Source organism: Sminthopsis crassicaudata, chromosome 4 (genome assembly GCF_048593235.1).
Source record: "Sminthopsis crassicaudata isolate SCR6 chromosome 4, ASM4859323v1, whole genome shotgun sequence".
NCBI lineage: Eukaryota > Metazoa > Chordata > Mammalia > Dasyuromorphia > Dasyuridae > Sminthopsis > Sminthopsis crassicaudata.
The window spans coordinates 255,519,374-255,542,399 of record NC_133620.1 but is presented as its reverse complement, the minus strand read 5'-3'; the positions used below and the strand labels follow the sequence as shown (position 1 = coordinate 255,542,399).

The 23,026-nt window shown below is 32.5% G+C and overlaps 1 protein-coding gene across 4 annotated transcripts in view; it reads right to left on the bottom strand.

Moving 5' to 3' along the window:
* The window catches only part of KHDRBS2 (KH RNA binding domain containing, signal transduction associated 2), a 977,363-nt gene that overhangs the window by 773,951 nt on the left and 180,386 nt on the right, over positions 1-23,026 (bottom strand). For all 4 annotated transcript variants that reach the window (XR_012489268.1, XR_012489266.1, XR_012489267.1 and 1 more), the window contains exon 3: positions 11,129-11,256. Coding sequence is in view for 1 of the 4 variants with exons in the window: in XM_074310599.1 (XP_074166700.1) it covers positions 11,129-11,256 (128 nt within the window). In the remaining 3 variants the exon portion in view is untranslated. The remainder of the gene's footprint in view (positions 1-11,128; positions 11,257-23,026) is intronic.

The window sequence follows — 23,026 nt, the reverse complement described above, 5'->3', positions numbered from 1 at the left end:
TTTCCTAATACTGAACCAGCTCTGTATTTCTGGAATAAATCATACTTGATCATGGGATCCCGAGTATGACTTGCTGCAATCTCTTTCCTAATATTTTATTTAAGATTTTTGCATCAATATTCAAGAGGGAAAATTGTCCATAATTTTCTTTCTTTGTTTTGACCCTACTTGGTTTTGGTATCAGCACATGTCTGTGTTATATAAGAAATTTGGTAGTGGAGCCAAGATGGCGGAGAAGATACACATTAATTTGTCAGCTCCCTTCTTCCTTTGATACCAACTAGTTAAATCAGCCTCAAAAATAATGCTAGACTAATAAAAACCACAAGGATTAGAAGCATAACTTACCAGCTGAAGATAATCTGGAATTTCAACAGAAAAGGTTGGTTCTGAGGGGAGGAAAAAAAGATCAGCATGGACAGAATTAGGTGCTACCACGCTGTGCCAAACGGGCTGGGGAGAACTCTGGGATCAGAGAAGCCACTGAGATAGAGGAATCTGGCACAGGCTGATAGTACTCTGCTTATAAAACAGCTAACAAGAAGAGAAATCAAACCATTTTAAAATATAAAGCCAGATCCTAAATTCACCCAAATCCAGAAGTGGCCTAACACTAATCTCGGCACCGCTGTGCAGCCATCTTCTGTTGCCCAGGGCTTCTCCTTGGGGTAGTAGAGAGCCTGAACAGCAGGGGACACAGCCCAGGGCAGCCTGAGGCAGTGGAATTCTAGCAGCAGAGGAACTCCCAGAGAATCAGAACTCCCAGAGAAACAGAACCTCTGAAGCAGGGACTGTAATTTCCAGGCAGACACTTCTGGTTTGAGCACAGGGGCTTTTCACATCTGCTGCTAATATCCACAGTCCCACAGGAAGCTTTGGCTGGGGTTTGTGATGCTTTCACTGTTCAGCCTTAAACCTCAGGACAGTCGCTAGGCCACATAGCCGGGTCTTTCACTGGGCACTCCTCCCAGTGCAGCAGTGCTAACCACTTCTGAGACATTTCCGGGGAAGGGGGAGGGGAAGCTCTTCCGGGGAAGAGCTCTCTCTTAGCTCAGGCACAGGTCTCACTGCATCCATCTGGTCTAGGAGGAAGCTGATAAATAAATTTCTTAATGCAAGGGCAGACCCCCCACAGAATGTCAACAATGAGTAAGAAGCTGAAGAGAACAATTGATACCTTCTTTACAGAGAAAGAGTGGGTATGCAACACTGAGGAGGCTAACAGCAGACAGTCTCCAGATAACACCCTAAAGGGGAATGATACCTGCCCCCCCATCACATAACTCTCTCCTAGAATAGACTATTAAAAATTTAAGAGAGTTTGAAGAACAATGGGGAAAGGAAAGAGTAGCTATGATAGAGAATAACAGCATCCTGTAATTTGAGTTGGAAAAAATAAAGAATTCACAGGAGGTGCAGGAAAAAAAAAATATGAATTAGAAAAGGTTAAAAAATCAGAGGAAAGTAGAGTTTCTGAAATAGAAAAGATAAAAAAGTCCCAAGAAATTAGGATTTGTGATTTGGAAAAAGAAAATAACTCACTAAAAAAAATAGTGAAATGGAAAAAGAAATTCAACAGAGCAAAATAATCCATTTAAAAATTCAATTGGTCATATACAAAAAGAACTAAAAAATGTGAATGAAGAAAATAACTCATTAAAATCAGGACTGAAAAAATAGAAATTAATGATTCATTGAGAAATCAAGAATCAGTCAAACAAAACCAAAAAAAAAGAAAAAAAAAAAAAAAGAAAAAAGAAAAGCTGGAGAATAATGTCAAATATTTACTGGGAAAATGTATAGACCTGGAAAATAGATCTAGGGGAGATAATCTGAGGATCATTGGACTTCTAGAAAATTATGATGAAAAAAGAGCCTAAATTCTATTTTAAAGGAAATCATCAAAGAGAACTGTCCAGAGGTAACAGAAACAGAAGGGAAAATAGGCGTTGAAAGAATTCATAGAATACTTTCTGAAAAAGACCCTAAAAAAAGAACTCCATGGAACATTGTTGCTAAGCTGCAGAACTACCAAACTAAGGAAAAAATATTGCAAGCAGCTAGGAAAAAAAATTCAAATATCAAGGTGCCACAATAAGTGTCACAAAAGCCCTGGTGCCCTCCACATTAAAGGATTGAAGGGCATGGAACCTGATATTCCAAAAGGCAAAAGAACAAGGATTGCAACCAAGAATAAACTACCCAGCTAAGTTTAGCATTTTCTTCCATGGAAGAAGATGGTCATTTAATGAAACAGAGGAATTCCATTTGTTTCTAAGAAAAAAAAAAAAGAAAAAAAACAGACTTAAACAAAAAATTTGATCTACATCCACAAGACTGAAGAGAAGCAGAAAACAGTAAATAGAACTCTTGAGAAATGTATTTCTGTTGTGGATATACAGAAAGTCCACATGGATAAATTGATTTCACTGATATAATATAAAAAAGGGAAGTAGTAAAGGGAAGGGGATAGTATCAGACAAAGGGAAGGGAGAGATAAAAAGAGGGAAACTATATCCCAGGAAGAGGCATAGAAAATCTACCACGTCTGAGGGAATTTAGAGAGGGGGAGAAACATTGTGTGAATCTTACTCTCATCAGAAGAGGCTCAAAGAGTAAATAATTGACATATTTGTTTTTCAGAGAATTCTTTCTCACCTCAATATAAGGTGGGAGAGTAAAAGGGAAAAAGAAAAAGGGGAATAAGGGAAAATTACAAGAAAGGGGAAGAGACTTAGAAGGAGGGGGGAGGGATACTAAAATGGGTGGGCTGCATGTCACAAGTGGGGTCCACAAATTAAATACTGGGGAAGGGTTTCAGGGGGGACAAGGGGAAAAACATAATCTGGGGAAAATATGATGGCAGGAAATGCAGAAGTAGTCATTTTAACTGTAAATGCGAATGGGATGAACTCTCCCATGAAACGGAGGCAGATAGCAGACTGGATCAAAAATCAGAACCCTAAAATATGTTGTTTACAGGAAACACACTTAAAGCAGGGAGACACATATAGAGTAAAGGTAAAAGGTTGGAGCAGAAACATTTATGCCTCAAGTGAAGCCAAAAATGCAAGGGTAGCCATCCTTATCTCAGATCAAGCAAAAGCAGAAATTGATGTAATTAAAAGAGATAAGGAAGGAAACTATATCCTGCTAAAAGGTAGCATAGACAATGAAGCCATATCAATATTAAACATATATGCACCAAGTGGTATAGCATCTAATTTCCTAGAGGAAAATTTATGAGAGTTCCAAGAAGAAATAGACAGCAAAACTATAATAGTGGGAGACCTCAACCTTGCATTCTCAGAATTAGATAAGTGAAACCACAAAACAAATAAAAAGAAATTAAAGAGGTAAATAGAACATTAGAAAAAACTAGGTATGACAGATCTTTGGAGAAAACTGAATGGTGATAGAAACGAGTATACATTCTTCTCAGCAGTTCATGGAACCTATACAAAAATTGACCATATACTGGGACATAAAGATCACAAAATTAAAATCAGGAAGGCAGAAATAGTAAATGCCTTCTTTTCAGATCACAATGCAATAAAAACTACATTCAAGAAGTTAGGGGTAAATAGACCAAAAAGTAATTGGAAACTAAATAATCTCATCTTAAAGAATGACTGGGTGAAACAGCAAATTAGAGAAACAATTAATAATTTCACTCAAGATAATGACAACGATGAGACATCATACCAAAATTTGTGGGATGCAGCTAAAGCTATAATAAGGGAAAATTTTATATCTTTAGAGGCTTACTTGAATAAAATAGAGAAAGAGAAGATTAATGAATTGGGAATGCAACTTAATAAGCTAGAAAAGGACCAAATTAAAACCCCCCAACCAAAAACTAAACTTGAATTTCTAAAATTAAAAGGACAAATCAATAATATTGAAAGTAAAAAAAAAATAAATAAAACTAAGAGTTGGTTTTATGAAGAAGCCAATAAAATAGATGAACCTTTGGTAAATCTAATCAGAAAAAGGAAAGAGGAAAATCAAATTGTTAGATTTAAAAAATGAAAGGGGGGATCTTTCCACCAATGAAGAGGAAATTAGAGAAATAATAAAGAGTTACTTTGCCCAACTTTATGCCAATAAATTTGATAACTTAAGTGAAATGGATAACTACCTCCAAAAATATAGGCTTCCTAAATTAACAGAGGAGGAGATTATCTGCTTAAATAGTCCCATTTCAGAAGATAAATAAATCAACACCCCAGAAAAAAAATCCCCAGGACCAGATGGATTTATATGTGAATTCTACCCAACATTTAAAGAACAATTAGCCTCAATTTGAAAAAAATAGGGGATTAAGGAGTCCTACCAAACTCCTTTTATGACACAGACATGGTACTGATACCTAAACCAGGTAGATCGAAAACTAAGAAAGAAAGCTATAGATCCTTAATGAATATTGATGCCAATATGTTAAATAAGATATTAGCAAAAAGACTTCAGAAAATCATCCCCAGGATAATACACTACGACTAAGTAGGATATATACCAGGAATGTAGGGCTGGTTTAATATTAGGAAAACTATTAGTATAATTGACCATATTAATAATCAAATTAATAAAAACCGTACGATCATCTCAATAGATGCAGAAAAAGCATTTGATAAAATACAAAATCCATTCCTACTAAAAATACTTGAGAGTATAGGAATAAATGGACTATTCCTTAAAATAGTCAGGAGCATATATTTAAGACCGTCAGTAAGCATATGTAATGTAATGGAGATAAACTGGAACCCTTCCCAGTAAGATCAGGAGTGAAACAAGGTTGCCCACTATCACCATTACTATTCAATATTGTATTAGAAATGCTAGCCTCGGCAATAAGAGTCGAGAAAGAGATTAAAGGAATAAGAGTAGGTAATAAGAAAATCAAACTGTCACTCTTTGCAGATGATATGATGTTACACTTAGAGAATCCCAGAGATCCTAATAAAAAGTTATTAGAAATAATTCACAACTTTAGCAAAGTTGCTGGATACAAAATAAATCCATATAAATCCTCAGCATTTTTAAACATCACCAACAAAATGCAACAGCAAAAGATACAAAGAGAAATTCCATTCAAAACAAATGTTGAGAGTATAAAATATTTGGGAATCCATCTACCAAAGATAAGTCAGGAATTATATTAGCAAAATTACAAAAATAAAGGCAGATTTAAATAATTGGAAAAACATTAAGTGCTGTTGGATAGGCAGAGAGAATATAATCAAGATGACAACACTCCCCAAATTAATCTATTTATTTAGTGCTATACCAATCAGACTCCCAAGAAACTATTTTAATGACCTAGAAAAAATAACAACAAAATTCATATGGAAGAATAAAAGGTTGAGAATTTTAAGGGAATTAATGAAAAAAAAGTCAGATGATGGTGGTCTAGCTGTACCTGATCTAAAGCTATATTATAAAGCAGCAGTCACTAAAATCATTTGGTATTGGCTAAGAAATAGATCTGTGAAACAAATTAGGTACACAGGACAAAATACAGTACACCTATAGCAATCTAGTGTTTGACAAACCCAATGATACCAACATTTGGGATAAGAATTCATTATTTGAAAAAAAAAACTGTTGGGAAAACTGGAAATTAGTTTGGCAGAAATTAGATATGGACCAACACTTAACACCATACACCAAGATAAACTCAAAATGGTTCCATGATTTATGCATAAAGAATGAGATCATAATAGATTAGAGGAACAGAGGATAGTCTACCTATCAGACCTGTGGAGGAGAAAGGAATTTATGACCAGAGGAGAACTAGAGATCATTATTGATTACATAATAGAAGATTTTGATTACATCAAACTAAAAAAGTTTCTGTACAAACAAAACTAATGCAAACAAGATTAAAAGGGAAGTAACAAATTGGGAAAATACTTTTACAGCTAAAGGTTCTAATAAAGGCCTCATTTCCAAAATCTATAGAGAACTGACCTTAATTTATAAGAAACCAACCCATTCTCCAGTTGATAAATGGTCAAAGGATATGAACAGACAATTTTCAGATGATGAAATTGAAACTATATCCACTCATATGAACGAGTGTTCCAAATCTCTACTGATCAGAGAAATGCAAATTAAGACAACTGTGGTAACTACACATCCGCCAGTTTGGCTAAGATGACAGGAGCAAATAATGATGAATACTAGAGGGGTTGTGGGAAAACTGGGACACTAATGCATTGCTGGTGGAATTGTGAAAAATCAAGCCATTCTGGAGAACAATTTGGAACTATGCCCAAAAAGTTATCAAACTGTGCATACCCTTTGATCCAGCAGTGCTACTACTGGGATTATATCCCAAAGAAATATTAAAGATGAGAAAGGGACATGTATGTGCCAAAATGCTTGTGGCAGCTCTTTTTGTAGTGGCTAGAAACTGGAAAATGAATGGCTGTCCATTAATTGGAGAATGGTTGAGTAAATTATGGTATATGAATGTTATGGAATATTACTGTTCTGTAAGAAGTGACCATCAGGATGAATACAGAGAGTTTTGGAGAGACTTATATGAACTGATGCTGAGTGAAATGAGCAGAAACAGAAGATCACTATACACTTCAACAACAATCCTATATGGAGAGATATTCTGATGGAATTGGATAGTTTCAACATAAAGAAGATCCAACTCACTTCCAGTTGATCAATGATGGACAGAAACAGCTACACCCAGAGAAGGAACACTGGAAATTGAATGTAAACTGTTAGCACTACTGTCTTTCTACCCAGGTTACTTATACCTTCGCAATCCAACTCTTAACATGCAATAAGAAAATTGGATTTACACACATATATAGTATCTAGGTTATACTGTAACACAATTAATATGTATAGGATTCCCTGTCATCTAGGGAAGGGAATAGAGGGATGGAGGGGAAAATTTGGAAAAAAAGAATACAAGGGATAATGGTATAAAAAATTACTCATGCATATGTGTTGTCAAAAAATTATAATTATAAAATTAATTAAGAAAAAAAAGAAATTTGGTAGGACTCCTCCTTTCTCTATTATTTCAAATTCTGTGCATAGTATTGGAATTAAATGTTTTTTGAATATTTGGTAAAATTCACAAGTAAACCCATCTAGCCCTGCTGATTTTTTCTTAGGGAAGTGATTAATAGCTTGATCTATTTCTTTTTCAAAAATGGAAATATTTAGTAATTTATTTCAAATTTGGTATTCAACTGAGGATTTTTAATCTGTTCTTTTTCTAGCCATCTTGTTTTCCCCAATTTTCCTTGACCACTTTCTCCCTTAGCCAGACTTCTCCTTTTATAATTCCTTCCCCTTCTATCTCCTCTCTCCTCCTACTTCACTACAGGGTGAGATTAACTTCTCTGTAAACCAAATGTATCTGATATTCTCTCTTTGTGCCAAATCTGATGAGCATAAGATTTGCACAATGCTCAAACTTTCCCTTCTTTCCCTCAATTGCAATAGGTCTTTTTTGCCTCTTTATGAGATGGATTTTATCCCATTTAAACTCCATTTTCTTTTTCTTCCACTAGAATCATCATTCTTCCTCCAATTTCTTTTTTATATCATAACAGTAAAATTAAATTATACCTGCAGCCTCCAAGTATACCCATAGCAGAGATACAGATTTCAAAAATTAAATATGTCATCTTCCCATTTAAAGATAATAATCTTTTTAACTTTTAAAATAAAGTTTTTTTCCTTCACTTTATACCTTTCTGTACTAGTTTTGAGTTCTGTATTTGAATATCAAATTTCCTATTCTTTTTTCATCAGAAATGAATGAAATTCACCTGTTTCATTCAATCACCACCATTTTCCCTGAAAGATAATGCTCAATTTTTGTTGGATCATTGATTCATACCTGTAATCCAAGATCTTTGGCCTTTCAGAATATCATATTTCATGCCCTTTGATACTTTAAAGTGGAAGCTGTTAGGTCTTGGGTAATCCTGATTGTGTCTCTTTGATATTTGTATTGTTTCCTTCTGGCTTTTTGCAATACTTTCCCCTTATTTGATAATTCTGAAATTTTGCCATGATATTCCTTGGGATTTTTATTTTGGGGTCTCTTTCAGGAGGTGATCTGTGATTTCTTTCAATGCACATTTGACCACCCTCTGGTTTTAGAACATCAGAACAGTTTTCCTAGATGATTTCTTGAAAGATGACGTCTAGGCTTTTTTTTTATCATGGATTTTAGAAATTCCAATAAGTCTTAGATTGCCTCTCCTAGATCCATTTCCAGGTCAATTTTTTTCTAATTAAGTATTTTATATTTTCTTATATTTTTTATTTTGTTTGACTGATTCTTAAAGACTCATTGATCATTCATTTCCATTTATTTAATTCTCATTTCACAAATTCTGGTTTTTTTTTTTTTAACAAATTAGTATCTTTTCATATCTATTTTGTAAGGACTTGTATTCTTTTTTCCATTTCATCAAATCTATTTTAAGGAGTTTTCCCCAGATAATTTCTGTTTTTTCCCTTTCCAAACTCTCTTGCAAAGTTCTCATTGTCTTTCCCCATTTTCCTTTCTCTTTTAAGATCCTTTTTAATTCTTCCAAGAGAGACATGTAAAATAGGCACCAAATCATATCAACTTTCGGATTTATTCGGGAGATGATTTGCATTTATGATTTTCAGGATTTGAGATCTGTTCTTCTCTTTCTCCATAAAAACTTTCTATTGTCAGAGTTCTTTTTACGTTTTTTTGCTCATTTTTTAAAGGCTGAGGTATACTCTTAGGCCAAAGGGGTGACAGCTATCTTAGGTTTGAAGTTATTTAAATATATCTTCTGCTAGAAATTTGTTACACTCCTAATATTTGTGGGTTCTGTTACTCCAAAATCAGTTCAGGGGCTTGATCTGTTGTTGATCTGAAGTACTCGGATAAAGATGTATTTACTCTCTACCATTTTGGCTCAGCCCCCCCATGGAGCTTTTCTTAAAAGACTGAATAATTTTCTATTTAAAACCAACAGCAAACATTATACCCACACATTCTCAGTATGACCAGGGGTGAAACAAGAATGTCCATTATCATCACTATTATTCAACATTAGACCAAAAATTTGGTTTTACTAATAAGAAGAGAAAAAGAAATTAAATGGATTAGAGTAGGTTATTAGAAAATAACATTATCAATCTTTGCAAGTAACATGATGATACACTTAGGGAATCCTGGAAAACCATGCAAAAACCTATGGGAAGCAATGTACAGCTTTTCAAAGTTGCAGGATATAAAATAATTCCACACAAATCATCAGCATTTCTATATATTACTGTCAATGTCCATCAGCAAGAGATAAATTTTATTTAAAATGAATGTAGACAAAATAAAATATTTGGGGGTCTACATGACAAAAGAAACTGCAAAGTTATATGAATACATCTACAAAATAGTTTTCACAGAAATAAAGTTAGATCTAAACAATTGGGAAAAATTATCAATTGTTCATGAATAGGTTGAGCTCATATAAGAAAAATAATAATTCTGCTTAAATTGGTCTACATGTTGAGTAACATACCAATTAAGCTACTAAAATTGTTTTATAAAACTAGAAAAAATAATAGCAAAATTCATCTAGAAGAAGAAAACATCAAAAGTGTCAAGGGAATTAATGGCCAGCAGAACCAGACCTAAACTTTTATTATAAAGCATTAGTCATCAAAACCATTTAATACTGGTTAAGAAACAGAGTAGCAAATCGGTAGAACAGATTAGATACACATGACAAAATAATCAAGGTCTATAGTAATCTAGTATTTGATAAAACCCCTTATTCCAGCTTCTGGATTACCATTTCATTATTGACAAAAATTGCTGGGAAAACTGAAAAATAATGTCAGAAACTTCCATAGACCTATACCTCACACTCCATACCAAAGTAAGATTAAAATGGGTACGTGATTTGGGGATAAAAGATGATTCCATAAACAAATTAGAAGAGCAAGAAATAATTTACCTATCAGATCTTTGGAGAAGGGAGAAATTAGAGATCAAAGCTCAAAGAGAACATTATGAAAAACAAAATAGACAACTTTGATTGTATTAATTTAAAACTTTTTTATGCACAAACAAAATCATCAGAAAGATTAAAAGGGAAGGACAAAACTGGGGGGGAATTTTTACTGCCAGTGTTTCTGATAAATGTCTCATTGCTAAAATATATAAAGAACTGTGTAAAATTTATAAGAAAATAAGTCATTTCCCAATTGATAAATGGTCAAATGATATAAACAATTTTCAAATGACAAAACTAAAGTCAACTATAGTCATATGAAAAATATTTTAATTCACTATTGATTTGAGAAATATAAATTAAAAGAACTCTAAAGTACCACTTCACAACTCTCAGATTGACTAAGATGACAGTAAAATACAATTATACATATTGAAGGGGATGTGAAAAAATTGAGACAATAATATTGATTCAAATCATTGAATTATCTTTATTACAAACTTTTCTTTTCATTCCCTAGGCTTTTTTCCTACTCCTGATAAAGTCACACAGTGAAATGGGAAAGGCAAAATCAAGGCTCATAGTGAAGCAAATGATACATGACAACATTTTTTACAACAAAAAAATTTACAAAAAATTACATTGAGAAGTCTGCCATCATCCAGAAAATGTTGTCAGAATTGTTGATGGAAAATTAAACCTGCCAACCAAAAAATATTCTATTATTTTATATGACCCTATGAATATTATATTGATATTTCCATTAGGCATGATCATCTTTATTCTTTTTCTAATATGAATTATGCACCTTAATTCCACATGCATATTCATTTTAAGGCAGTCTAAGACATAAGAAATTAAATAAAAGTTTATACAAATTGATAAAAAGAAAGGTTATTAATTTTAAGCATTGGTTCTCAGGTATCTATGTTTTCCCATATCATATAGCATGAGTTCCTTAATACTGAATTGTAAATGTCCTACTTTCTACTTCCCACAAAAATAACATTTCCACTTTTTCTTTTCTTTTTGTATTAAAAAAGATTTTTATACATAAATATTTCTTTTCTAATATATAGTGTAAGTGAAATACCATCTTATCATCAAATGTTTCTTTAAGCAAATCGATTAAAATTTAGTTAGATTACCTTTGGATACTGTTTGACAGGAATTAGTACACGTTCTGATAGTTTAATATTTTTGTTGCTGATGACATCAAGATATTTCTTTTCTTCATCTTCTTTTTTCCCATCAGAACCCTGAAACTTTTCAATTTCTGAAAATGGAATAAAAAGAAAAAAAGTAAAAGATTAGTATTATTAAAATATATATGTTGGTTATATTTTTACATTTTAATAAACATTTATTAAACTATCTAATATACTCAACTGAGATGAGGACTAGGGAAAAATGTGACATACATACTGAGATACTATTGGATTATCTGTTTCTAATAATGGTACTGAATGATTTCAGTGGAGAATCACACTATTTCTAAAGAGATTTCAATCTCCAAGAATTAGGAAGTAATAACAGGATAGAGTAGTTTCCATCCAATCAAGTCCAATAAACATCAATACATTATAAAAGAAATAATAATTCTTAAGAGTGCTGAAAATGTCCCAGCATATTCCACTATCCTAAGCATGACAGGGTAAATCAAAGAATTTAAAGGAAATTACATTTTCTTTCAAAAATTCTATTGAGAAATAAAAGGAAATCATTTCATTCATTCAATAATTTCATTGAATGATTTTATATGTTGTGCTTATCATTAAAGGGAAAACAAAGATTAATATTTCTGTTCTCTCTGACCAATGAGGGATTACAATCTATAAGGACAGAAATCCAAAGAGATATAAGTTGAGTGATTCAAACTGAAGTAAAGTTTGTTCAATGGTTTTAAAGAATTGCTGAATGATATATGGAATTTGTTTAGATAGAACAAAACCAATATTGTGGAGTGATATTACAAGATATTTTATGAACTTTTATATATGAGTAATAATGACATCTCTATTCTATGGAGGTGTTAATACATAGTTAGAAATAAAAAAGAAGATAATTAAATTTTTAGATATTATTAATATTAGTATTCATTAGATAACATTGAAATATGTATGCAAAATCAGCAACAACCAATTAACTTTGTATTCTATATGTCTTACAATTATATATAATACACATACACATATATATGTGTATGTGTATGCATTTATACACACACGCAGAGTTTCGAAATTAAGCAGCATTGGTCAAATGTACTGCACAGCATTTAATTATTTAACTTGACAAAGTCAATTTCACAATTTCAAGTTCATCTAAAAATTATTTCTGATTCTGTTAGGAAATTTGTTTTACTCATGTAACTTATTTGCTTGTATTAAAAATTGCCATGATATTTTATATTTTACTTTATTGTATGGAAATAAGTATTCATTTCATATCTGTTTCTAATTTTTTACATAATGTGACTATAAGAAAACAAGATGCTATAAACACATGACCAAGGCATTGCTTTGAAAAGTTATAATATTTATGGTGTTGGATGGGTGATATTTAGAATGCTAAACCAGTATTTTAGAAAACTGGGCTCAAAATTTGTTTTTGATATTGTCTGAGTAATTCTGTAAAAGTGATTTAACCTCCCTGTATGTCCATTTTGTCATCTTGAAAATGCAGATGATATTACTTAAAGTACCTTTTATAACCACTTAAAATCACTTAAAGTGGTTGTGGGTCTCAAATAGAAGAGCTATAAAATGATCTGTAAAATTTAAGGTTTTTCTCACTAACAGCTATTTTCTCATTAGCCTAGAATTGCCATAAAGGGCATAAATTTAGATTATATAATGTTTATAAATATAACAATACATTGGTTTGAGTATTCATTTGAAACATTTGCAATATTGCCTTCTATAGATGAATATTACCTTGAATATTGTAAATGTTGGGAGAAAATAATAATGATCTATTGAAGCATAAATTTAGACATGGAAAGGATCTTATAGGTCATCAAGTTAATCTTGTTCAATTAAATTAAATTAAATTCAACAAATTCATCACATTCTTATTATGTGGTAAACAATGTGCCAGGTTTTGGGGATAATTAAAAATAAAACAGAATTCATGTTTTTATTGGTTTCTATGACCATCTTAGGAATGCGGGGCATGGAGTCATATAAGTAAATTTAAAGCATACAGAATAAATACAAAATAATATTAGGGAAAGAAGAACAATTTTAGCAAATGGGAAAAAAAGGCATTTTATAGAAGGTAGTACTTGATTTAAGAGGCAATTTGGTGCCTCAGATAATAGAGCACCTGGAGTCAGGAAGGCCTGAGTTCAAATTCAGCCTTAAATACTTCCTAGCTATGTGATCCTGAAGTGTTAACCTCTTTTTAGTTCAATCCACTGGAGAACAACATGACAAACAATCCTAGTATTTTACTAAGAAAATCCCTTGTCCAATAAGATAAATGAATGACTGAACAACAATTTTATATAAAGCATGATGAGATAACTGAGTGATAACAGTGAGAAAGCAAATAGTACAAAACACAGGTGATAGTTTATAGCATGGTAATGAGATGAGGAATAGAATTCTCCTTAGAGGAATCAGCAAAATAGGTTACAGAATGTGTGTGTTTGTGTGTTTGTGTGTGTGTTTGTGTGTGTGTGTGTGTGTGTGTATGTGCGCGCGCATGCACATATGTTGGGGCCTGGCCATAACATACACTAATTTTAAAAATGGGTTTGTAACAGGTTATTAAGACTTTTAACTAACTGACAGAGGTTTTAATTATAGAGTTACTAGGGAGGAAATGAAGCTCTGGAGTAGGGGTTCAACCTGTTCAAATCTCTTTTTTAGGCATATCTCTTTGGTAACTATGTCAAGGATGGCTTGGAGAAGGAAAAAAGGTAGTAGATAACCTGGATGAAGGTCATTAGGAATTTGTAATACAATAATTATACATGTGAGAAGAGATGCTTTCTTGACTTAAATTGGTTGGTTGAAGAAGAGATAAATGCAAGATATATTTTTAAGATACAACCAAAAAGGCAGAGGCAAGATGGTGGAGTAAAGGCAGGATCTCACCTCCAAATAGCTTCAAATTCCCTTAAATAATGACTAAATTTTTTTCAAGCAACATAATACCCAAAAAAGACAGAGTTAAGCATTTTTCAGCTGAAAGCAACTTAGAAGTTCAGCAGGAAAAGTCTGTGATGAGAGTGAGAGTCTAGGGTGTAGTTCTATGCAGGCCATGCCAGCATTATCCTAGCTCCGGCCTGGACCTAGCCTATCTTCCAAATCAGTGGCAGTGCTAGTGGCTTCCTGACCTTTCAGCCTGTAGACACCAGTCAGTGGAGAGGGTCTGTGGAGTTCCCAGTTTCAACTCTGACCTTGACCCCAGCCCCAGCCCCAGTGTCAGCCAGGTGGGACCTCTGAATCAATAGCATTGCTGGAGACTTCTGGACCTTGCAATGTTCTCTATTTTAAATTATAATTATTCTCTGGGTGCAGATTTCTTAGGGAGCTTCTGGAGTCAGCCTTGGCTTCAGTTCAGTTTCAATAATCACCTCAAATGCAGCCAGGAGTTAAAGTCCAGATCCTTTATTGTGCCCTTCAAAATCCTGAATCTTTTCCTTGGCTGGTTAGCTTTCTTAGAGGCTTATCTTTCTCCTTTGTTCCCGAGAGCTCTTGTCAGAATATCTCCAACCAGCACAAAGGTGGAAGTGGGAATTCCTCACTTGGGGCTCTGCTAGTTTTTCTGGAGGCCTTCTGGATCTTGGTTTTAGTGTTCTCCACAGGACAGCCTGCCACCACTTCTCTGTTTTCCTTTGATCTGCCTGAGTTGTGAATCTCCTTGTCTGAATCCTGATTCTGAATCTTCTTGAGCTTCCAGTGGGCTTGTCCTTTTATATGCTCTTTTAAAGGTGTGAAAGGTGTGAACTCTGAACTAGAGAATTGTTAAGTACAATGCTAAATTAGATAACTGACTTAGCACCTTATAAAAATCCTAACACACCCATAATTGCAAATACTTGGATAAGGAATTCAGTGACCACTCAGGCTGTCTCTTTTGCTGTTGGCACTGCAAAAGTGAATCCTGAAAAGGTATCTACTACCATGTTGATGAATGACAGACGACCAAAAGATTTATAGTGGGTCACATCCATTTGCCAGATTTCATTGGGTCTCAAAGCACTAGGGTTCTTCCCTGGAGGGAGTGTAGGAGCGTGGAAAGGAAGACAAGCTGTACAGTTTTTTACTATGCTCCTAGCTTCCTCTCTTGTTATTCCAAATTGTAAACGTAAAGCTCAAGCAGCCTGATGATATTTAGAATGAGATTTTTGTGCTTCCTGAAATAAAGGAGTACTGGCTAACATGGTTAGTAGGCTATCTGCCTTTGATTTTCCATCAAAAATAGGACCTGGAAGTCCACTATGTGAGTGGATATGCAAGATATAAATCGTGCCTGGATGCTTTCTCACTTGCTCTTGAAGTTTTTTTTTTCCCAGAAGCCCTTGCGTTATCCCACGCCCATTCTCTGGGAGAATAAAAGAAGGTGGCACTCAAGAGATTGAGAGTCTTGCCTGGGCCAGACATGAGGCAGCTCTCTGGAGGAAGAAGAGGTCAGAGTTGGCGACAGTTGAAACAACAGTTCTCCTCCCAGAGAGTGATCAGCAGTTTCTGGAGACAACAGAGTATTACACACCACAATTCAGGAATAACATTCATAAAATGGTGAATATTATAAGGTGTCAACAACGATGGTTAGAGACTCAAGACCATATACCATGAGAATGGATTAAATGGACTGTCAACATTCGGCATAAAGAACAGAAGACTTCGACAAGAAATGATAACTTTCAGTATTTGAAGGGCTGTCATAAGGAACAAAAGTGGAAAATAAAACATTTATTTAGTACTTTATGTGTCACCACTGCACTATTAAGCATATGAAGAAAAGAAAGAGAAAGCCCTTATTCTTAAGGAGATCACAGTCTAATGAGGCAAACCATACACAAACAACCATATACAAAAAAGCATCATGTTTACTCACAAACTTCCATTCAGCTATTTTCCCCAAGAAGTCTAACAATATTTTTAAATAAGTGAATAAAAAACAAAAAAAATAATCCTTAACATATTAAAATCAATGATAAAACAAGTTAAAGCTGATAAAAAATAGTGATGAGTTGTGTTGTTTATATGTTGATCTGCCAAAGAATTCAGAAAGTATATTGTGGGTTTGTTCATTCCACACCTCGAAAATATTTGAGGAAATATTTGGATTTGAATAGATAGATAGATATAGATAGATAGATAGATAGATAGATAGATAGATGGATAGATAGATAAAGAGATAACACACATTTTTTTCAATAAACCTAGTCACACATATACTTAAATTCGTTGGGAAGGAATTTATTTAATCTACAAATAAATTTCATTTCCTCTTCAGATCAATTTTAAAAATTATTGATGATATTCTTTCTAAATTTTAATATGTACTAATTTCATTCTTCAACAGAGTATATTGGTTATATTATGTTATCTTAAAATATATTGATTAAAGCAAATTTTCTGGATGATTTAAAAATAATTGAGATATTCATGTACATGCTTGCATATATGTACATATACACATATATGCATATGTATTTTTATATTATTTATTTTATCAATCTAGTTTTATAAATGTATATGAATGCATATAAATGCAAATATTTATTTATATATGAATTAGCAAGATTTATACAAAATGGTCACCCAAATCAATAATGGCATACTCAAAACTAGACTATAAATCTTCTGAATCTGATTACATTAGTCTTTTTCCTTATTGTCAGTATCCTTGCTTACTATATTATTGTCCTTTCTAACACATCTAACCCGATGGAGACTTGGAAATCAACAAGTAATGAAGTGTACTTTAAGAACATTAATCTTAGTCAGAGTCTTTGATTTGATTCACAACTTAGACATTTCCTAGTTGAGAGATCCTGGGCAAGTTGCTTAATCAGCTTGAATAACAGTTTCCTTAATTGTTAAGTGAAAATAACAAAATATGTATGACATGCTTTTCAAGTTTATGTAAAGAGGACACTTTGTAAATACATGAAATTATGAATTGTTACTGTCATAACTAACCTTGTTGGAAATATTATAAAATAAGTATAAAACAAAATTCTTGAAGAAAATCCTTAGAATCTCAACTATGTTTGAAATCTATTTTTGTGCAGATCTCCAGTTTGTTCTGGTGGAAGAATTCCTTAAGGGGAAAATTTCTGCCACTAAAATAGAGTGATAACATCTCTGCATCTTAAAGTCTAGGAGAGTAGCCTGGGACACTGTCAGGTGATCTGACTTAGCCAGGGACAAATATCTAGTCTTTGTCAGAAGCAATTCTTCAACCCAGTTACTGATTTCCTGATTATCTCTTCACTAACCTTGCTTATTAAAAGTATAGTTGCTTGGTTTTTTTTTTTCATACTTTCCACAAAATAATATTTAATTTTTATTTTGATGGCTTTAAGGCCTAATTTGATAATTTCTTAGTTCTTAACTCTGTACTAGAGACAGTAAACATACAACCCAGCTTAGTTGTCAACTCCATATTTGTCCATGATAATTAAGAGAATCCTATCTGAGGCATGACTATAAAAGGATGAATTAATACAGGTTTTTGGTAGAAATTGTTAATGAGCAGATATTGACATTTGCCATGAATGGTACTGTTACTTATGTAGATTTTCCTTAAGATGTTAATATATGTTTTTTGTTATTTTAAGTAATAGCAATTGTATGTATGTTAATGGAGTGATTGTCATATACTGTATTAGACAAATGTCAAGCAATTCATATATAAAGGGTCTTACTCTACTAATCATTAAAATGAGAATCTTGAACTAAATGATCTTGAAAGGAACCTATAAGTAAAAAAAATCTATAAAGCCTTTATAAAATATGCAAGGTCTAACTTTCAAAATATATACATATTTATTTTTTCAGTTCAAGAAGGGACTCCAAATAGTCAAAATGATTCATTTAATTACCAAGCAGCCTTCGAAAATAAATTTCCTAAAATGCAATATAAGAAAAAATAATGTTTGTGTGCAAGCTATAATTTCAGAAAACATTAAAAGGAGGAACACTTGTTATTAGTCTTGGAAGGAAAAGACTTATTTGTCAATAAAATGTAAATGACCTTTAAAGTTTACAACACAGAAAGATGCCCACTATTCAGCTCTTTGCATGCTTGTCCTCATTGAAAATAAAAATCCAATAAAATTTGTGGAAAACCCTAAATTTTATTTACTAAACTTCATAAAAGGACATTTTTATCTAAGTACAAATGATGTTTAAATGCATTTCTGCTAGAAATACTCATTACAGATGGTATAAAACCACTTAATATGGAGACAATATGTACCAGAAAAAAGGTTATATTCTTAGAAAAGAAAATTCCTTTCTCAAATTAAACTCTATTAGCTTACAACTACCACAATTATTTTATGGTGCATTTCATAAGAAAACACTGAATACCAAGAATTAAAATCCAAGATCACCCAATACAATGCAGGGGTCAGGAGTAATTGTGAATATGATGCTATACATTTGGCTCAAGCTAACAAGTGCAGAACTGCAATCTGAATCCACCTCTATGAATTCCAAGTGTTCTTCCCTCAATAATTTTCTCATATGACAATTCTTTGATTACAATAGATTTTCAATTGTCCTTAATGAAGCTCAGACTTTAAAGATGAATGAATTGTACATCTCAAGTATACTTTTAAAAATTCTTACAGTGAATAAAAATATTTTAAAGATTAAGGTAACAAATGTGTAATATTTAAATATAATTTGGGAGAATGACAATTTCAATATCTTCAAAGAAGGAATAAGTATTTGGTTTTAAAAAGAGAAAAGTGAAGCATGAAATTAAATTGTTCTTATATAACAATATCTGTTTTTAAAAGCATTTCTATTGGACATACTTATGTTTCAAGAAGTATGACTGAACTGAGGCTATTCACATTAATTTTTAATTTTTGACATACTAATCTGCACTAACATTGAATTTCATTAAATTATATTTTCTGAAATGGAAATTATGCCCCAAATATAATCATCATATGGATACTTTTATGATATAAATGATAATGAAATACATTAATAACTTCTTAACTAACTAATGACTAATAATTGCCAAGGTTGTATGATAAAAGGAGCTAGGATTTGGAGTCATGAGATTAAGGTGCATTTGCTACTTATGACTTGTGACCTTGTTCAAATTGTTGCATCTTTCTGAGTCTTAGCCTCTTCATCTGCTAAAAATGAAAGCAGGGTAATATATAATCTTGTGTATAAAATAAAATATACATCTCAAAACATATACAAATACACCCATTGTATATGTGTTCAGTTCCATTGTTTTTCAGTTGTTTCTAACTCTTTGTGACCCCACTTGGGGTTTTCTTAACAAATACTAGAATGGTTAATCATTTCCTTGTCTAGCTTATTTTACAGGTGAGGAAACCGAGAAAAACAGGGGGTTGACCATATTTCTCAGGATTATACAGCTAATAAGTGTCTGAGGCAAGGTCCTAACTCAGGAAAATGAGTTTTCTTGATACGAGACACAGTACTCTGTTTTGTGCCACCTAACTGCCCATGTTACATGAGTTTAATACTGTATATTGTATGTATGTAAATGTGTGTTTGTATGTGTGATTGTATATATGTGTGTGCAGTGTGTGTAGAATGCACACAGTAAATACAGAGTTTAGGAAGACTAGTAGTTAAGGCTAAGCCTGTGATAGTCTCATGTAGCGATAATATTTAAATTGAACTTCAAGAACCTATGAAGGATACTTTAGCAGTTGAATTCCAAAATCTAGAGACAGCTTGTGCAAAACCACAAAGTAGGAGCTTGAAATGCTGTATGTGAGGAAAAGCAAATAGGCCCATTTTGGCAAGACAAGAGAATACATGTATGGGAGTAATGTGCAATAAATTTGGAAAGCTATGCTGAGACTGATATATGAAGTTAAATTACAAGCAGAAGAATTTGAACTTTGATGATAGCAAGAGAATCAAATTTCTTGAACATGGTCACACCTATCTTTTTTGGGGAAAATCACTTTGATAGTTAAGTAAGGACAATGCATTGGATTATGCAGAGGCTTCAAAGTGGGAAAACAGTTAAAAGGTTTTGTAACAATTTAAATGAGAATTCATAATGTAAGGTCATAGAATTATAAATGAAAGGAATCTTAGAGGCCATTGATTCTGGCTCTCATTTTTCAAATGAGGAAACTGAGGTACAGAGAGGTTAAGTTAATTGCTCAGGTGACAGGGGCCTGATTTTATGATCTTTGATATAACATATGCATAACAAAATATACAACTTATAATAAATACTTTACATGCCCTGAGTGAATAACAAAAAGGAAATAGAATAATTGATAAAATTAATACTTTCTTTTATTGCACATATTTCTATATACCATTCAAAACTCAGCCTAAGATGGCTTCTCAAAATAAATAAGTTTTAACATCCTGCATACTCTAAACCAATATATATGACATGCTATATTTGGAAATAAATCCTATATAGTTTTTTGAGGCATCTATTGCTTCATTTATGAAGCATAAATAATAATACCTAATCTAAGTTTATCTCTCTGAAGACAGATCTAGTATTCATTCTCTCCCTTGAGGGCCATTATAATGTACCATCAACATTTGATTCCATTACTAGGTCATCTCATGAATATTCTTGTATTGTTTAAATTTTCATAAGATTATAACAAAACTATGAAATTCTGGCGTACAGAAAATATGTCAATAATTGAATGATATCTCTCATGGACAACACAGTTCTATGCACACCAAAAACGATCAATTGTTAATTGTTGAATAGATAGATATATGAATGGATAGCTGGATAGAGAGATGGATAGGTGGGTATATAATGCATAAATTAATTAACATTGAAGAATGCAGAAGATAGGTGGTTTTGGGGTAGCATTAGAAAAGCAAGTGACTAAAGCCACTTGTGAATAACTTTTTGATTAAATTGTCAAATGTAGTTGCTGAATAGCTGTAATTTGCAAAAGGCAAGAAGCCAAAATAAAGGCCTGCCAGGTGAGAATGTCATAGAAAGTAAATTAGATGTCAGATACATGAAAAGATTAAAGTCTTTTGGTAAAAGCTCAATAGAATATTATATCAGTTTCACTTTCAGTCATTGACTTTCAGATATCTTTTAAGAGTCCTCCAATGCAAAATATTTTCTTATTTAACAAATCAAAGGTAAAATATGAATATGTACATTGTACAAAAAAGACCATATAACTTTTTGTTCATCTGGGTTTTTTTTTTTTGTTTGTTTGTTTTTCATGCAGAAGAGGTAGATATTAAAACAAAGTAAAAATACCTTCCTTAAACAAAAGAAAACAAACAAATCTCAGGCTCATGTCTTTCTTTTGTGTCACAAAAGGATTCATGGATCTAATCTATACAAATATACATATATATATATATATATATATATATATATATATATATATATATATATATATATATGAAAGTGAGGCAAGTAATATTAAATTATTTGTCCAGAATGACAGTGCTACTAAGTGTCTGAGGATACATTTGAACTCAGAGCCTCCTGATTCCAGGGCTATGGTTGCATCCATTGTCTCAAATAAGGTGCTGTGTGATTTTTTTTTCTTTCTGTTAATTTTTTAGTGATGATTAGTCTTCTGTTCACTGCTAAGCTGGAACTGTGAGTTCATGTTAAAGCTCTAACATAATATATTGATGTACTTAGATCTTCCTGATTAATTTTGAGTGAAGAAGAAAGAGTATCAAAGGTGAAAATAACTTGTAATCTATGAAATATCAGATGAGTGACCAAAAATCCAACAACTAAATTCGAGAATATTCTTTATCCTAAGAGCTAAGCCTGATGAGCCAACACATCCATGAAATACAATCTGTGGGAACTAGGACAGCAGCAGATAAAACTGCTGCAACAAAGGAATAAATTGTCCTCTGGGATTGCTGCATGTAGAAGTAAAGCTGATGTGAAAAATGATTTAAGATAAAATTCATTCTCTTCAGGGATCAAGGTATAGAAGGAACAATGATCTAGTGTTTGGAGATGGGGTATCTTTTTTATTTCATGTCTTGATACATTTCCTCACTCAATTCTATTTCTAAAGAATCATTTAAATTAATTTATTAATCATAAAAATAAATCAATGTGGTGCATTAATCACTGTTTAGAATATTTCAAACAAATATTAGCTGATAAAGATATTGGGAGAAATACAGTAGATAGAGGCTTATGAAAAATTACTAGATAAATATATCAGCCACTTTTCAAGGGTATCTCTAGAATGCTGATAAAAGATGAGTGGGAACATGCCCTGCTAGTGGAATGGGGATAAAATGAACCCAGGGGCATTTTATCCTCATTGTCTGTCCCTATACACATGCATATATACATGCATGCATACATACACATAAACTCACATACACACATGTTCATATATACATGTTCACACATGTCATGAATAACATAATGTATGCATACTACAACAAGCACATGTAAATTTATACACAAATGTATGTGCACATATAAAATACTTATTGATTGAAAAATTAAAGGCAATGAAAATAATTAAAGGAGCTTACATTCTAATGAAAGAAGAATTAAATCAGGCCATAACATATTATGTAAGGCTGACCCTAGAAAGTAAAGTGAGGGAGGGATTATTTATGCATCACATCATAGTCTTTCTTGTAAATGTCAATTTTGGGAAACATTTCCAATTTTTTGTCTTAACACTTCTTCAGCTAGTGAGAGATCAGAATTTTGAGTATAACTTAAATCTTGAAGTAAACTTTGAAGTGAGAGCTAATACAAAAGGGCAAATGGAGTTGGATAAGATAGATGAGAAGGGGAAATTGATTTTTTTGTATGTGTATCCTCTATCCTATTTTCTCCTCCTTGTTATATAGTCT